This window comes from Chiloscyllium plagiosum, unplaced genomic scaffold (assembly GCF_037043375.1).
Source record: "Chiloscyllium plagiosum isolate Xiang-an unplaced genomic scaffold, Cpla_swu_hap1 HiC_scaffold_3, whole genome shotgun sequence".
NCBI lineage: Eukaryota > Metazoa > Chordata > Chondrichthyes > Orectolobiformes > Hemiscylliidae > Chiloscyllium > Chiloscyllium plagiosum.
This window is the reverse complement of record NW_028270141.1, coordinates 55,185,346-55,200,279: the sequence shown is the minus strand read 5'-3', so window position 1 is coordinate 55,200,279 and position 14,934 is coordinate 55,185,346. Positions and strand designations below refer to the sequence as shown.

Here is a 14,934-nt window from a genome sequence, read left to right as displayed (position 1 = left end):
CATTGGGATTTGAAATCATGTTTTCAGAGTATTAGTCTGGGTCTCTTGAATTTGAATCTAATATTGGAATTACAATGAGAAAGGTAATGCATAGGGAGTAGAACATAGAACATAGAACATAGAACATAGAAGAATACAGCGCAGTACAGGCCCTTCGGCCCTCAATGTTGCGCTGATCCAAGCCCACCTAACCTACTCTAGCCCACTATCCTCCATATGCCTATCCAATGCCCGCTTAAATGCCCATAATGAGGGAGAGTCCACCACTGCTACTGGCAGGGCATTCCATGAACTCACGACTCGCTGAGTAAAGAACCTACCCCTAACATCTTTCCTATACCTACCCCCTTAATTTAAAGCTATGCCCCCTTGTAATAGCTGACTCCATATGTGGAAAAAGATTCTTACTGTCAACCCTATCTAAACCCCTAATCATCTTGTACACCTCTATCAAGTCACCCCTAAGCCTTCTTTTCTCCAGTGAAAACAACCCCAAGTGCCTCAGCCTTTCCTCATACGATCTTCCTACCATACCAGGCAACATCCTGGTAAACCTCCTCTGCACCCGTTCCAGTGCCTCTACATCCTTCCTATAGTATGCCAACCAAAACTGCACACAATACTCCAGATGTGGCCGCACCAGAGTCTTATACAACTGCAACATGACCTCAGGACTCCGGAACTCAATTCCTCTACCAATAAAAGCCAGTACGCCATATGCCTTCTTCACCGCACTATTTACCTGGGTGGCAACTTTCAAAGATCTGTGTACATGGACACCAAGATCCCTCTGCTCATCCACACTACCAAGTATCTGACCATTAGCCCAGTACCCCATCTTTTTGTTACTCTTACCAAAGTGAATCACCTCACACTTAGCTACATTGAACTCCATTTGCCACCTTTCTGCCCAGCTCTGCAGCTTATGTATATCCCACTGTAACCTGCCACATCCTTCCTCACTGTCAACAACTCCTCCGACTTTCGTATCATCCGCAAACTTGCTCACCCAACCTTCTAACCCCTCCTCCAGGTCATTTATAAAAATGACAAACAGCAATGGTCCCAAAACAGATCCTTGCGGAACACCGCTAGTGGCGGCACTCCAAGATGAACCTTTGCCATCAACTACTACCCTCTGTCTTCTTCCAGCCAGCCAACTCCTAATCCAAACCTCCAACTCACCCTCAATGCCATACCTCCGTATTTTTTGCAGTAGTCTACCATGGGGAACCTTATCAAACGCCTTACTAAAATCCATATACACCACATCTACCGCTTTCCCCTCATCTACCTCCTTAGTCACCTTCTCAAAGAATTCAATAAGGTTTGTGAGGCACGACCTGCCCTTCACAAAACCATGCTGACTATCCTTGATCGCATTATTCTTATCCAGATGTTCATAAATCCTATCCCTTTCAATTCTCTCTAAGACTTTGCCCACAACAGAAGTGAGACTCACCGGCCTATAGTTACTAGGGTTATCCCTACTCCCCTTCTTGAACAAGGGAACCACATTTGCTAGCCTCCAATCTTCTGGCACTACTTCTGTAGACAACGAGGACATAAAAATCAAGGCCAATGGCTCTGTAATCTCCTCCCTTGCTTCCCAGAGAATCCTAGGATAAATGCCATCAGGCCTAGGGGACTTATCTATTTTCACCCTTTCCAGAATTTCCAACACCTCTTCTCTACATACCTCAAAGCCATCCATTCTACTTAATTGTGACTCAGTATTCACATCGACAACAATGTCCTGTTCCTGAGTGAATACTGACGAAAAGTATTCATTCAGTGTCTCCCCAATCTCTTCAGGTACATACTTATCAAGGACACTCAATAGTTGCTCCTTGAACAAGCTCCACATATCAATTATGCCCTTGCCTTGAAGCTTACTTTTCCAAGCCACACATCCTAAGTCATGCCTCACCGCATCATAATTTCCCTGCCCCCAGCTATAACTCTTGCCCTGTCGTGCACACTTATCCCTCTCCATCACTAGAGTAAAAGTCACCGAATTGTGGTCACTGTCCCCAAAGTGCTCACCTACCTCTAATTCTAACACCTGGCCTGGTTCATTACCCAGAACCAAATCCAGTATGGCCTCACCTCTTGTTGGCCTATCTACATATTGTGTCAGGAAACCCTCCTGCACACATTGGACAAACACTGCCCCATCTAACGAACTTGAGCTATAGCTTTCCCAATCAATATCAGGAAAGTTAAAGTCCCCCATAACAACCACCCTATTACTTTCACTCTTCTCTTGAATCATCCTCGCAATCCTTTCTTCTCCGATTCTAGGACTATTAGGAGGCCTGTAAAAAACTCCTAACAGGGTGAGCTCACCTTTCTTATTCCTAACCTCAGCCCAAACTACCTCAGATGGCGCGTCTTCATCCATCGTCCTTTCCACAGCTGTAATGCTATCTTTGACAAGCAATGCCACAATTCCCCCTCTTTTACCCCCACCTCTGACCCTACTAAACATTTAAGTTTTAGTAGAGAGACTACATCAGAGAAAAGTATTCACTGAGGGCATATGTGGGAATTTGGTTCTTCTGGTGGGGGAATAACCTTGTGTGGAAAGTTTAGACTTGTTGGGCCTGAACCAACTAGAGTTTGAAAAAAAACAAGAGGTGATTCTGAGAGGATTTGTTTGGGTGAAGATGGAGATGGTTAAAAAGCAGGGAGTCAAGGGTAGTAATCTCTGGATTATTCCTGGGGCCACATGCTAGTGAGAGTAGGAATATGATGATAGGGAAGATGAATGTGTGGCTGAGGAGCTGGTGCCGGGGCATCAGCTATTTGGGTCACTGGGATCTCTTCTGGGACAGAAGGTCACCCATCAGCCTCAGAGGCTCCAGGGAAAACAGCTACAGCCTATTCAGCCTCTCCTTTTCGCCCAAATCATCCAATCTTGGCAACTTCTTTGTAAATGTTTTCTGAACCCTGAGGGGCAGAGATAGGATAAATAGACAAAGTCTTTTCCCTGTGATGGGGGAGTTCAGAACTAGAGGGCAAGGTTTAAGGTGAGAGCTGAAAAAGTTAAAAGGGTCCTAACAGACAACTTTTTCACGCAGAGGGTGGTGCGTGTATGGCATGAGCTGCCAGAGAAAGTGGTGGAGGCTGGTACAATTACAACATTTAAAAGGCTTCTAGATGGGTATATGCATGGGAAGGATTTAGAGGGATAGGAGCCAAGTGCTGGCTAATGGAATTATATTAGGTTAGTAAATCTGTGGATGACACTAAGGTTGGTGGAGTTGTGGATAATGCTGAAGGATGTTGCAGGTTGCAGAGGGACTTAGATAAGCTGCAGAGCTGGTCTGAGAGGTGGCAAATGGAGTTTAATGTAGAAAAGTGTGAGGTGATTCACTTTGGAAGGAGAAACAGGAATAAATAGTACTAGGCTAATGGTAAGATTTTTGCTAGTGTAGATGGGCAGAGAGATCTCAGTATCTACGCACAAAGATCCCTGAAGATTGCCACCCAGGTTGATAGGGTTGTTAAGAAGGTAGATGGTTGTTAGCTTTTATTGGTGGAGGGGTTGAATTTCAGAGCCACAAGGTCATGCTGCAGCTGCACAAAACTCTGGTGTGGCCACATTTTGAGTATTGCAAACAGTTCTGGTCACTGCATTATAGGAAGGACGTGGAAGCTTTGGAAAGGGTGCAGAGAAGATTTAGTAGGATGTTGCCTAGTATGGAGGGAAGGTCTTAATGAAGAAAGGCTGAGGGACTTGTGGCTGTTTTCGTTAGAGAGAAGAAGGTTGAGAGCTGACTTAATTGAGATATATAAGATAGTCAGAGGGTTAGATAGGGTGGACAGTGAGAGCCTTTTTCCTTGTATGGTGATGGCTAGCACAAGGGGACATACCTTTAAATTGAGGAGTGATAGATATAGGACAGATGTCAGAAGTAGATTCTTTACTCAGAGTAGTAGGGGTGTGGAACGCACTGACTGCAACAGTAGTAGACTCTCCAATCTTAAGGGCATTTCAGTGGTCATTGGATAAACATATGGCTGAAAATGGAATAATATAGGATAGATAGGCTTCAGATCGGTTCCACAGGTCTGTGCAACATCGAGGGCTGAAGGGCCTGTACTGCTATAATGTTGTATGTTCTGTGATATCTGGTCGTCATGGATGAGTTGGACTGAAGGGTCTGTTTCCATGCTGTACATCTCAATGACTCTAAGTGATCTGAACAACAGAGATAGGTGGCACCTGAATTGGGGGAGATCAATATTCTAGTGGGGAGATATGGTAGAGCTACTCTGGAGGGTTTAAAACTGTTCAGCTGAGGGGGTGGGGGTTGGGGTTGGGTTTGGGAAGAAGGAGACAAAACAGAATGTTGAATCCAGTATGGAAGTTAAAGAAAGCAACTTAAATAAACAAGTTAGGCAAGAGCACAGCAGAGAATGAAGGGAGACAGATTAATTAAATTGCATTTCTTTCAATTCCAGAGACCTGGCAGGTAAGGCAGGTGAACTTAGGGCATGGATGGGTATGTGGGACTGAGATATCATAGCTATTACAGAAACATGGCTGTGGGAGAAACAGGACTGGCAGCTTAATGTTCTGGGGTAGAGATGTTATAGGAGGGATAGCAAAAGAGACAGCAGAGGAGGAATTGCTGTTTTTGACTTAGGAAAATATCATGGCAGTACTTAGAGATCATTTACCTGAGGGATCATCTAGTGAGGCTACATGGGTGGAACTAAGAAATAAGAATGGAGTGATTACTTTGATGGGATTGTACTACAGACATCCCAGTAGTCACCAAGAAATTGAGGAGCAAATATACAGAGAGATTATAGATAGCTGTAAGAGAGTTATAATAGTAGAGGAATTTAAGTTTCCAAACATAGACTGCAACTGTCATATTAGGTAAAAACAATGACTGCAGATGCTGGAAACCAGGTTCTGGATTACAGTGGTGCTGGAAAAGCACAGCAGTTCAAGCAGCATCCAAGGAGCAGGAAAATCGACGTTTTGGGCAAAAGCCCTTCATCAGGAATACAGGCAGAGTGCCTGAAGGGTGGAGAGATAAATGAGAGGAGGGTGGGGGGGGGGGGAGAAAGTAGCATAGAGTACAATCGCTGAGTGGCAGTGGGGATGAAGGTGATAGGTCAGGGAGGAGGGTAGAGTGGACAGGTGGAAAGGAAGATAGGCAGGTAAGACAAGTCATGGGACAGTGCTGAGCTGGAAGTTTGGGACTGGGGTGAGATGGAGGAAGGGGAAATGAGGAAACTGGTGAAGTCCACATTGATGTCCTGGGGTTCAAGTGTTCCAAGGCGGAAGATGAGGTGTTCTTCCTCCAGGCATCGGGTGGTGGGGGAGCGGCGGTGAAGGACGCCCAGGACCTCCATATCCTCAGCTGAGTGGGAGGGGGAGTCGAAATTTGGGCCACAGGGCAGTGTAGCTGATTGGTGTGCGTGTCCCAGAGATGTTCCCTAAAGTGGTCTGCCAGGAGGTGTCCAGTCTCCCCAATGTAGAGGAAACCGCATCGGGAGCAACGGATACAATAAATGCTATTGGTGGATGTGCAGGTAAAACTTTGATGGATGTGGAAGGCTCCTTTAGGGCCTTGGATGGAGGTGAGGGAGGAGGTGTGGGTGCAGGTTTTGCAATTCCTGTGGTGGCAGGACGGGAGGCTGGGTTGTTGGAGGGGGCTTGGACCTGACCAGGTAGTCATGGAGGGAACGGTCTTTGCGGAAGGTGGAAAGGGGTGGGGAGGGAAATATATCCCTGGTGGTGGGGTCCGTTTGGAGGTGGCGGAAATGTCAGCAGATGATTTGGTTTATGCGAAGGTTGGTAGGGTGGAAGGTGAGCACCAGGGGGGTTCTGTCCTTGTTACGATTGGAGGTGTGGGGTCTGAGGGTGGAGGTGCGGGATGTGGACGAGATGCATTGGAGGGCATCTTTAACCACATGGGAAGGGAAATTGCGGTCTCTAAAGAAGGAGGCCAGCTGGTGTGTTCTGTGGTGGAACTGGTCCTCCTGGGAGCAGATACGGTGGAGGCAGAGGAATTGGGAATACGGGATGGCATTTTTGCAGGAGGTAGGGTGGGAAGAGGTGTAATCCAGGTAGCTGTGGGAGTTGGTGGGTTTGTAAAAAATGTCGGTGTAAAGTCAGTCATCATTAATGGAGATGGAGAGGTCCAGGAAGGGGAGGGAGGTGTCAGAGATGGTCCAGGTAAATTTAAGGTCAAGGTGGAATGTGTTGGTGAAGTTGATGAATTGCTCAACCTCCTTGCGGGAGCATGAGATAGCGTCAATGCAGTCATCAATGTAGCAGAGGAAAAGGTGGGGAGTGGTGCCAGTGTAACTATGGAAGATGGACTGTTCTACGTAGCCAACAAAGAGACAGGCATAGCTGGGCCCCATACAGGAGCCCATGGCTACCCCTTTGGTCTGGAGGAAGTGGGAGGATTCGAAGGAGAAATTGTTAAGGGTGAGGACCAGTTCGGCCAAACGAATGAGAGTGTCGGTGGAAGGGTACTGTTGGGGACGTCGGGAGAGGAAGGAACGGAGGGCTTGGAGGCCCTGGTCATGGCGGATGGAGGTGTAGAGGGATTGGATATCCATGTGAAGATGAGGCGTTGGGGGCCGGGGAAACAGACGTCTTGGAGGAGGTGGATGGCATGGGTGGTGTCATGAACGTATGTAGTGAGTTCCTGGACTGGGGGGAATAGGACAGTGTCGAGGTAGGTAGAGATGAGTTCAGTGGGGCAGGAGCATGCTGAGGCAATGGGTCGGCTAGAGTGGTTAGGCTTGTGGATCTTGGGAAAGAGGTAGAACCGGTAGTGTGGGGTTCCTGGACTATGAGGTTGGAAGCTGTGGGTGGGAGATCCCCTGAGGTGATGAGGTTCTGCATGGTCTGGGAGATGATGGTTTGGTGATGAGGGGTGGGGTCATGGTCGAAGGGGCAGTAGGAGGAGGTGTCCTCAAGTTGGCGTCTGGCTTCAGCGGTGTAGAGGTCAGTGCATCAGACTACCACTGTACCCCATTTATCAGCTGGCTTGATGGTGAGGTCGGGATTGGAGCAGAAAGAGTGGAGAGCAGCGTGTTGTGAGGGTGAGAGGTTGGAGTGGGGGAGGGGGGTAGGCAGGTTGAGGCGATTAATGTCCCAGCAGCAGTTGGAAATGAAGAGGTCGAGGGCAGGAAATAGGCCAGCACGGGATGTCCAGGTGGATGGAGGTGGGCGAAGGGGTCCTCGGAAGGTGGGCAGGAGTCCTGATTGTAAAAGTAAGCTCGGAGGCGGAGGCGGCGGAAGAAGTGTTCGATGTCACGGCGTGTATTAAATTCATTGATGCGTGGGCGGAGGGGGATGAAGGTGAGGCCTTTGCTGAGGACTGATCGTTCGTCCTCAGTGAAGGGGAGGTCTGGAGGGATGGTGAACACTCGGCAGGGCTGGGAGCTAGGGCCTAGTGTGGGTGTGGAGCTGGGAGTAGGGGCGGAGCCTGTAACTGGAGTGGGTGTGGTGGTGGGGGGAATGGGGGTGGAGTCATGAGAAGGGGGTGGTGTTCCCCTCAGGGTTCTGGGGGGCGGGAATGGTGAGAGTGGGATCTGTGGGGGGGAGCAGAATGCAGGTGAGTGGCGTTGGTGAGGGCGGAAGTGGTGGCAAACACAGCAGTGGGGGGGAGAAATCACTGAGCGTGTGATATCAGCGATGATGTAAGGGGTGGAAGTGATGTTACGTGTGGTGCATGAGGAATTGTGAGGGGCGGAAGTTGCTGTGGATGTGGCCATGATGGGGGGCGGAAGTGACGTCATCAATCAGCGTGGGGATGGTAGCTCCACCAGCCGCATGGCTAATGGAATGCAACTGTCATATTGTTAAGGGCTTGGATAGAGAGCAATTTGTTAAGTGTGTTTAGGAAAATTTTCGCAATCAATATGTAGATAGCCCTCCAAGACATTCCTCCACAACACGAAGCTACGTGCTATTGAAAATCATGCTGTGGAAACTGTTACAGAAAATCGTGCTGTAGAAAGTAACTATAGAAAATCGCTATACCCGTTCAGTAGAAAGTTTGCTTTATCCAAACAGCGTACACAATTTGTGAATCACGTTATAGCAATTTGTATTGATGAAACGCATGTTATACCAGAATGACTTGTACTAGAGAAGGGGCAAAACTTGCCTTGCTTGGGAAATAAGGCAGGGCAAGTGACTGGGGTACAAGTGGGGAGCACTTTGAGACCACAATTCTATTAGTTTTAAATAGTTTTGGGCAAGGATAGATCTGGTGCACAAGTTAAAGTTCTAAATTGGGGCAAACCCAATTTTGATAGTGTTAGACAGGAACTTTCAAAAGTTGTTTGGGGGAGGCTGTTAGCAGGTAGAGGGGTATCTAGCAAGTGGGAGGCTTTCATAAGTGAGGTAATGAGATTTCAGGGCAACATGTTCCTGTCAAGGTGGAGGGCAAGGCTAGCAGGAGGAGGGAACACTGGATGATGAGCGATATTGAGGCTCTTGTCAAGAAAAAGAACACAGGATATGTTAGATATGGATAGCTGGGATCTAGAGAATTACTTCAAGTGTATAGACAGTGTAGGAGTACATTTAAGAAATCAGGAGGGCATAAAGGGACATGAGATAACTTTGGCAGATAAGGTAAAAGATAATTCAAAGAGATTCTATAAATATATTAAAGACAAAAGAGTAATTAGGAGAGAAGAGGGCCCCTTAAAGATCAATGAGGTCATTTGTGTGTGGAACCAGAGACAATTGGTGAAATCCTAAACAAATATTTTTTGTCAGTATTTACCATGGAGAAAGACATGGATGCCAGGAAACTCGGGGGATAAATAGTGATGCTTTGAAAAGAGTCCATATTACAGAAGAGGAGGTGCTGGAGGTCTTAAAATGCATAAAGATAGATAAATCCCCAGAACATGATCAAGTATCTCAGGACATTGTGGGAAGCTAGGGAAGAAATTGTGGCATTCCCAGCAGAGGTATTTGCATCAGTAACAGCCAAAGTCGAGGTGCTGGAAGACTGGCAGGTGGCTAATGTTTGTCATTATTTAGGAAAGGCGGCAAGGAAAAGTCAGGGAACAGACTGCTGAGTCTAACATCAGCGGTGGGTACGTTGTTGGCAGGGATTCTGAAAGACAGGATCTTCATGCATTTAGAAGGGCAAGGACTGATTGGGGATAGTCAATATGGCTTTGTACATGGGAAATTGTGTTACAAATTTGATTGAGTTTTTTGAAGAGGTGACCAAGAAGATAGATGAAGGCAAAGCAGTAGACGTTGTCTATATGGACTTTAGCAAAGGCCTTTACCAAGGCTACACATGGTAGACTGGTTAGTAAGGTTAGATCAAATGGGTTTCAGGGAGAGCTAGCCAATTGGATACAAAATTGGCTTGATGGTAGGAGACAAAAGGTGGTGGTAGAGGGTTGCTGTTAAGATGGGAGGCCTGTGACCAGTAGTGTGCTACAAGGATCAGTGCTGGGTCCACTTTATTCATCATTTAAATAAAGTATTTAAATGAGAATGTAGGAAGCATAGTTAGTAAGTTTGTGGATGTTACCAAAATTGCTGGTATGGTGAACAGTAAAGATGATTATCTAAGAGTACATTGGGATCTTGATAAACTGGTCCAGTGGGCCGAGGAATGGCAGATGGAGTTTCATTCAGATAAATGCAAGGTGTTGCACTTTGATAAGATAAACCAGTTAATGGTAGTGTCCTGGAGAGTGTTGTCAAACTGAGAGACCTTGGGTGCAAGTAAAAAGTTCCTTGAAAGTGGTTACTCTGAGATTATGCTCGTGGTCTTTGACTCTTCCACAAGGGAATCAACATTACTGGATCTCCAGGCAGTTCCTGGGTTTCAGAGGTGACATCCTTACCTTTGTTCCTTTTTCTCCTTTTTCACCACTGGGGCCTTCTTGCCCGGACATACCCTGTGACAGTAAAATTCAGGAAGATAATGAATACTTACCCAAATATAGATTCTCTTTGAAAAATAGTTCAAGCCCATCTGTCAATTCAAAACACTTACAGGTTCTCCCTTTGCTCCTTTCAGCCCACTTTGGCCAGGATGGCCTGGATCTCCTCTGTCACCCTGTAAAATATGGCTATCATCAGTAACCATACATGTAGGCCATACATGTAATCACACTTATGTACTAAGATAAAAATTAAGAGTGTGAATAAGCTATTCAGGTCCCTCAAATCTGCTCGACCATTATCTATTATCTATTGTAACCTAAGTCCTCCTTTTTGCCTACCCTGACAACCTTTCAGCCTCTTGCTTATCAAGAATCTGTCCACTTCTACCTTAAAAGTATTCAGGGACTCTTCTTTCATGACCCTTTCAGGAAGAGTTGCAAAGACTCATGACCCCTCAGAGAAAAAAATGTTTTGGGTTCAGTATAACTCTCCAACATGACTGTTCTTCAATCTGAAGAAGTCATAGTAGACTCAAACTATTAACTCTATTTCTCTCTCAGAGATGCTGCCAACCTGCTGAGTTTCTCCTCTATTTTCTGCCCTTCTTTCAGACCTCCAGCATCTCCAATATTTTTCTTTTAATAGTTTGGTAAAAATTTTCTAGACAAACTCCAATTCTATATCATCCTCCTGTAAGTACAGTAACTCACACAGTGCTCCAGATGTGGTCTTACCAATGCCACGTAGAACTGAAGCATCACCTCTCTACCTTTGTGTTCGATTCAGGATAAATTATAAATTGAATTAGTCCCATTTACCTGTGTTTGGCTTATATCCTTCTAAACCTTTCCTATCCAAGTACCTGTTCGAATATCTTTTAAATGTTGTAATTGTACTCGCCTCTACCACATCCTCTGGCAGCTCATTCCATAGTTGCATGACCATCTGTGTGAAAAAGTTACTCCTCAGGTCCTTTTGAAATCTTTTCCCTCTAGTTTTGGATTCCTCTGCCCTGAGTAAAAGACCTTGGCTATTCATCTTGTCTATGTCTCTCATAATTTTATAAACCTCTATAAAGTCACTCCTCAGCCTCCTATGCTTCAGAGAAAAAAGTCCCAGCCTGTCCAGTTTCTCCTTATAACTCAAACCCTTCAATCTTGGTAACATCCTTGTAAATATGTTTGTATCCTTTCCAGTTAATAATAGCTTAAAACTCAAGTGGACTGATTTGAGGCCATCCATTTTTGGGTTTCAAAACTCAGTTCTAAATAATTAATACCCACAACATTGCTGTCATGTTGTGAAGCCTCACAATTTCATTGCCTTTTCACGTTTGCAAGAAGTGGGCATTCCTTTGAATGACATGCCTATTAATGTACCCTTCACAAAGCAATGAAGGGAATGTAAAGTCAAAAGTCTAGCATTTGTCCTCTGCCCTCCCAAACCCACCTTTTCAAACTTTGCTGGGACAGGCATACATGCAACATCAGTAGTGCAGAGCTACCAGGAGGTGTCAGCAAATCATTGCTTTAGAGTTGGGGTTTCTCAGTATCCCTGACTTAGGAAATGGCAGGCATCAAAATGTTTATTGAAGCAAATCCTGCAAATGCAGGCGATTACTGAACAGATCAGATGTGACAAAAATGCACAGAATATGAATTAGCATGGTTGAGCTGGGCAATGCAAAATGCTAGCTGTTTATTTATACAATTTTTAAAGAGGAACCAAGGTCTAGTTCCTATCATTAGCACAGCTAACAACAACAACTTGTACTTCTATAGTGCTTTGACATAAAATCCCAATATGCTTCTTGGGCATAATTAAAAATTAAAACGTGACCTCCCCCCACAGCAATGGGAAATATTAGGTCAGATAAGCAAAAGCTTGGGAGGGGTACATTTGAGAAAGCTGGAGGGTGTAGGAAAGGAGTTTCAGAGTTTAAGTCCAGCCAACTGAAAGCATGGTGACTAATTGTGGAGCAATTACAATCAGCTTGATCAAGAGGCCAGAATTAGAGGAACGCAAGTATCTCAGGGGATTGTAGTGCGGAGGAGATTACAGAGATAGGGAGGGCTGAGGCTGTAGGGTGATTACAAAACATATCTCACATATATGTGGGTTACGTTCTTAAAATGGACGCAAGAAATCTGACAAAACGGCTTCCAGAAGGTGCAAGACTTCTCTTAAGAAATCAACTGCAGCCAAAGCAGACCATTAGAATACTTTATCTTTGAACAATTGAAGGATTCCAGGACTTTGTCCAGTGAACTTGCAAATAGTTTGAAGACTCAAAAGTTTCTGTAGAAGTGATCAGAAGAATCACAAAAAGTATCAGCATAAACAACTTTGGAACAGTGATTATGACAAATAGGAGGGGAGTTTGTCCCTAGTGGCTAGTACTTCTCAATCTATAACACTGAAACAGATGAACTGGTCACTTTCATATTGCTGTATGTGAAGGTTGGTACAAAACTGACCGTTTGTGAGGACAGTGGTTACACTTCAAAAACAGCTGTAAAGTCCTGCCTGGTGGCTGTGAAACATGCTATTTAAATGCAAGTCTGTCTTTCTTTCAACTGTATAAGTTCCTCACTTTGACTGTGGTATTGGAGTTTTGCAACACTCACTCCCTCTGGCAATGTGACTGAGAACAGCTTGCAATTAATGAAAGAAAACACTCCTTATGCATCAACTTTCTCAAAAAGGAAAAAAAAATATTTTCATGGTATGTAGAACTGATATGTAGGAAAGGCTCTTGTCAATTTGTGCACAAACAGCAGTTTTAATTCATTATTGACTTGTAGGACATTGGTGTCACTGGCTGGAACAGCAATTATTGAACCATCCTTAGTTGCCATTGAATGTTGGTGGTGGTGAGATGCCTTCTTGAACTTTTGCAGTCTATGTGCTGGAAGAAGACCCATAATACTCTCAGTGAGAGAATTCTAGAATTAATATTCAGTGACAGTGAAGGAATAGTGATATATTCCCAAGTCAGGATGGTGAGTGTCTTAAAGGGGAGCTTGCAGATGGTGGTGCTCCCATGCATCAGCTGCCCTTCTCCTTCTTATTGGCAGTGGTCATGGGTTTGGAATGTTCTGTCTAAGCAGCCTTAGTGTATTTTTGAAGTACATCTTGTAGCTAGTACACATTGTTGGTAATGACCGTTGGTATTGGAGAGAATGGATGCTTGTGGGTGTGGTGTTAATCAAATGAGCTGTTTTGTCTTGGATGGTATTCTTGAGTGTTTTTGGTTCAACACTCATCTAAGCAAGTGGAAATATTTTATCACACTCCTGATTTGTGCCTTGTAAATAGTGGTTAGGCTTTGGGGTGTAAGAAGGTGAGTTATTTGCTGCAGGATTTCTGACCTGCTCATATGGCGATAGTACTTACAGTAATTTGATGGATATGACCAGATAATAACCCCTTTTAGTGATTGCTGAGGGGTAAATATTGGCCAGGACTCCAGATAGTCATCCCTGTTCTTCTTCAAAATGTTAAGATGAAATCTCTTACATTCCTGACATTGCTGAAGAGGCCTCAGTTTGACATTTCTGAGTGTCTGCAAAATTCCAGACTCAGGTCAAGAGAGTGGATTGTGAATGCACATCAGTCTGACCATGAGGCAAGTTTACTATATACTGAGACATGACTGTGTTTTCTGTAGAAGCAGGTGCAGACATGCCCTCAGCAGATTCAACAGGCATTTGCCCAACACACAGCAGATTCTACACAAACTATGGACAATCTGCTTTGTGTTTTTTGAGCCATTTGTCCCCAGAACTGACAGGAAACCAGAGGCTAAAACCTGGGGTTTGAGTCTCAAGAGACAGACAATTAGCACCTGGATGAGAATGAATGTTTTCACTCAGAGGGTGGTGAATCATTGAAATTCTCTACCCCTGAGGGGTGTGGTGGTTCAAGTCATTGAGTCTGTTCAAGACAGAGATGATATGAAGGGATATGGGGATAGTGCCAGAAAATGAGATGGAGTTGATCTTGTTCATTGGTGTTCAAGAAGCTGAATAGCTTATTCCTATTTCCTATTTCCTATGCTCACAGTTCAGAAAATTTCCAGTCTCCTTTATCTCTTGATCACCAGATCCAATAGCAACATATAGTCATACAGCATGGAAACAGATCCTTTGGTCCAACCAACCCATGCTGAACATAATCCTAAACTAAACCATTCCCACCTGCCTGCCCCTGGCTCATATTCCTCCAAACCTTTCTTTTTCATGTATGCATCTAAATGTATTTTAAACGTTGCAATTGTACCCCCATCTATTACTTCCTCAGGAAGTTCATTCCACATGCGAACCACCCTCTGTTAAAAAATATATTTGAACTTTGGGAACAATTGCTCTTACTTTTTCTCCTTGAGCTCCAGTTTCCCCTTTTTCGCCTGGGTTCCCCTAAAGAAAGGTAGATAGGATTAACTTCAGCTGTGTAACAACAGATGTGCAAGATTTACATGCAATTTAAACTTCAGACCTGTTGGAAATCCACAAAGTGTAAAGATCTGACTGGTGGAGGGAACCTAGTCATATGGAACTATAAAACTATTGTATACTCACCTCCTCTTTAAGGGTCAATTTTACAGTATTTCCCAGATGCACATCAATCCTATAAAGGATGAGAGGGCACAGAAGGTGCTTTGGCCTATTTCACCTGTGCTGGCTCTTTGAGGCCACAATTTATCCTAATCTCTTCTTTTTTCCATGGCTCACCAAACTCTGTCCTTCAATCTCCTTTGAGGGAAATCAATGCATTCCATCTATCTGGCCCTTTAGATTGTTTTACATCTCCATGAGATCTTCCCAAAACCATGTCTTACACCAGAAACACAAGGATTACCATTTCGATAAAGCAATTGTGCAACAGTGAATGGCACGGTACTCTTGCAGAGATTCAAGGGATCTCATTACACAGTGAGTGCACAGCTGAGCATTAGCAGAGATTCCTCTGTGCAGTAGCTATTGAAAAGTGCTGTCCAGTTCACAAGGATCACTGCCAGA

The 14,934-nt window shown here is 44.7% G+C and overlaps 1 protein-coding gene across 3 annotated transcripts in view; it reads right to left on the bottom strand.

The window, feature by feature from the left end:
- Positions 1-14,934, bottom strand: part of col19a1 (collagen, type XIX, alpha 1) — a 422,382-nt gene that overhangs the window by 152,960 nt on the left and 254,488 nt on the right. For all 3 annotated transcript variants that reach the window (XM_087979446.1, XM_087979452.1, XM_087979458.1), the window contains 3 exons: positions 14,287-14,331; positions 10,023-10,085; positions 9,871-9,924 (listed from right to left, as the gene is read on the bottom strand). In XM_087979446.1, coding sequence (XP_087835572.1) covers positions 9,871-9,924; positions 10,023-10,085; positions 14,287-14,331 — 162 coding nt within the window. The remainder of the gene's footprint in view (positions 1-9,870; positions 9,925-10,022; positions 10,086-14,286; positions 14,332-14,934) is intronic.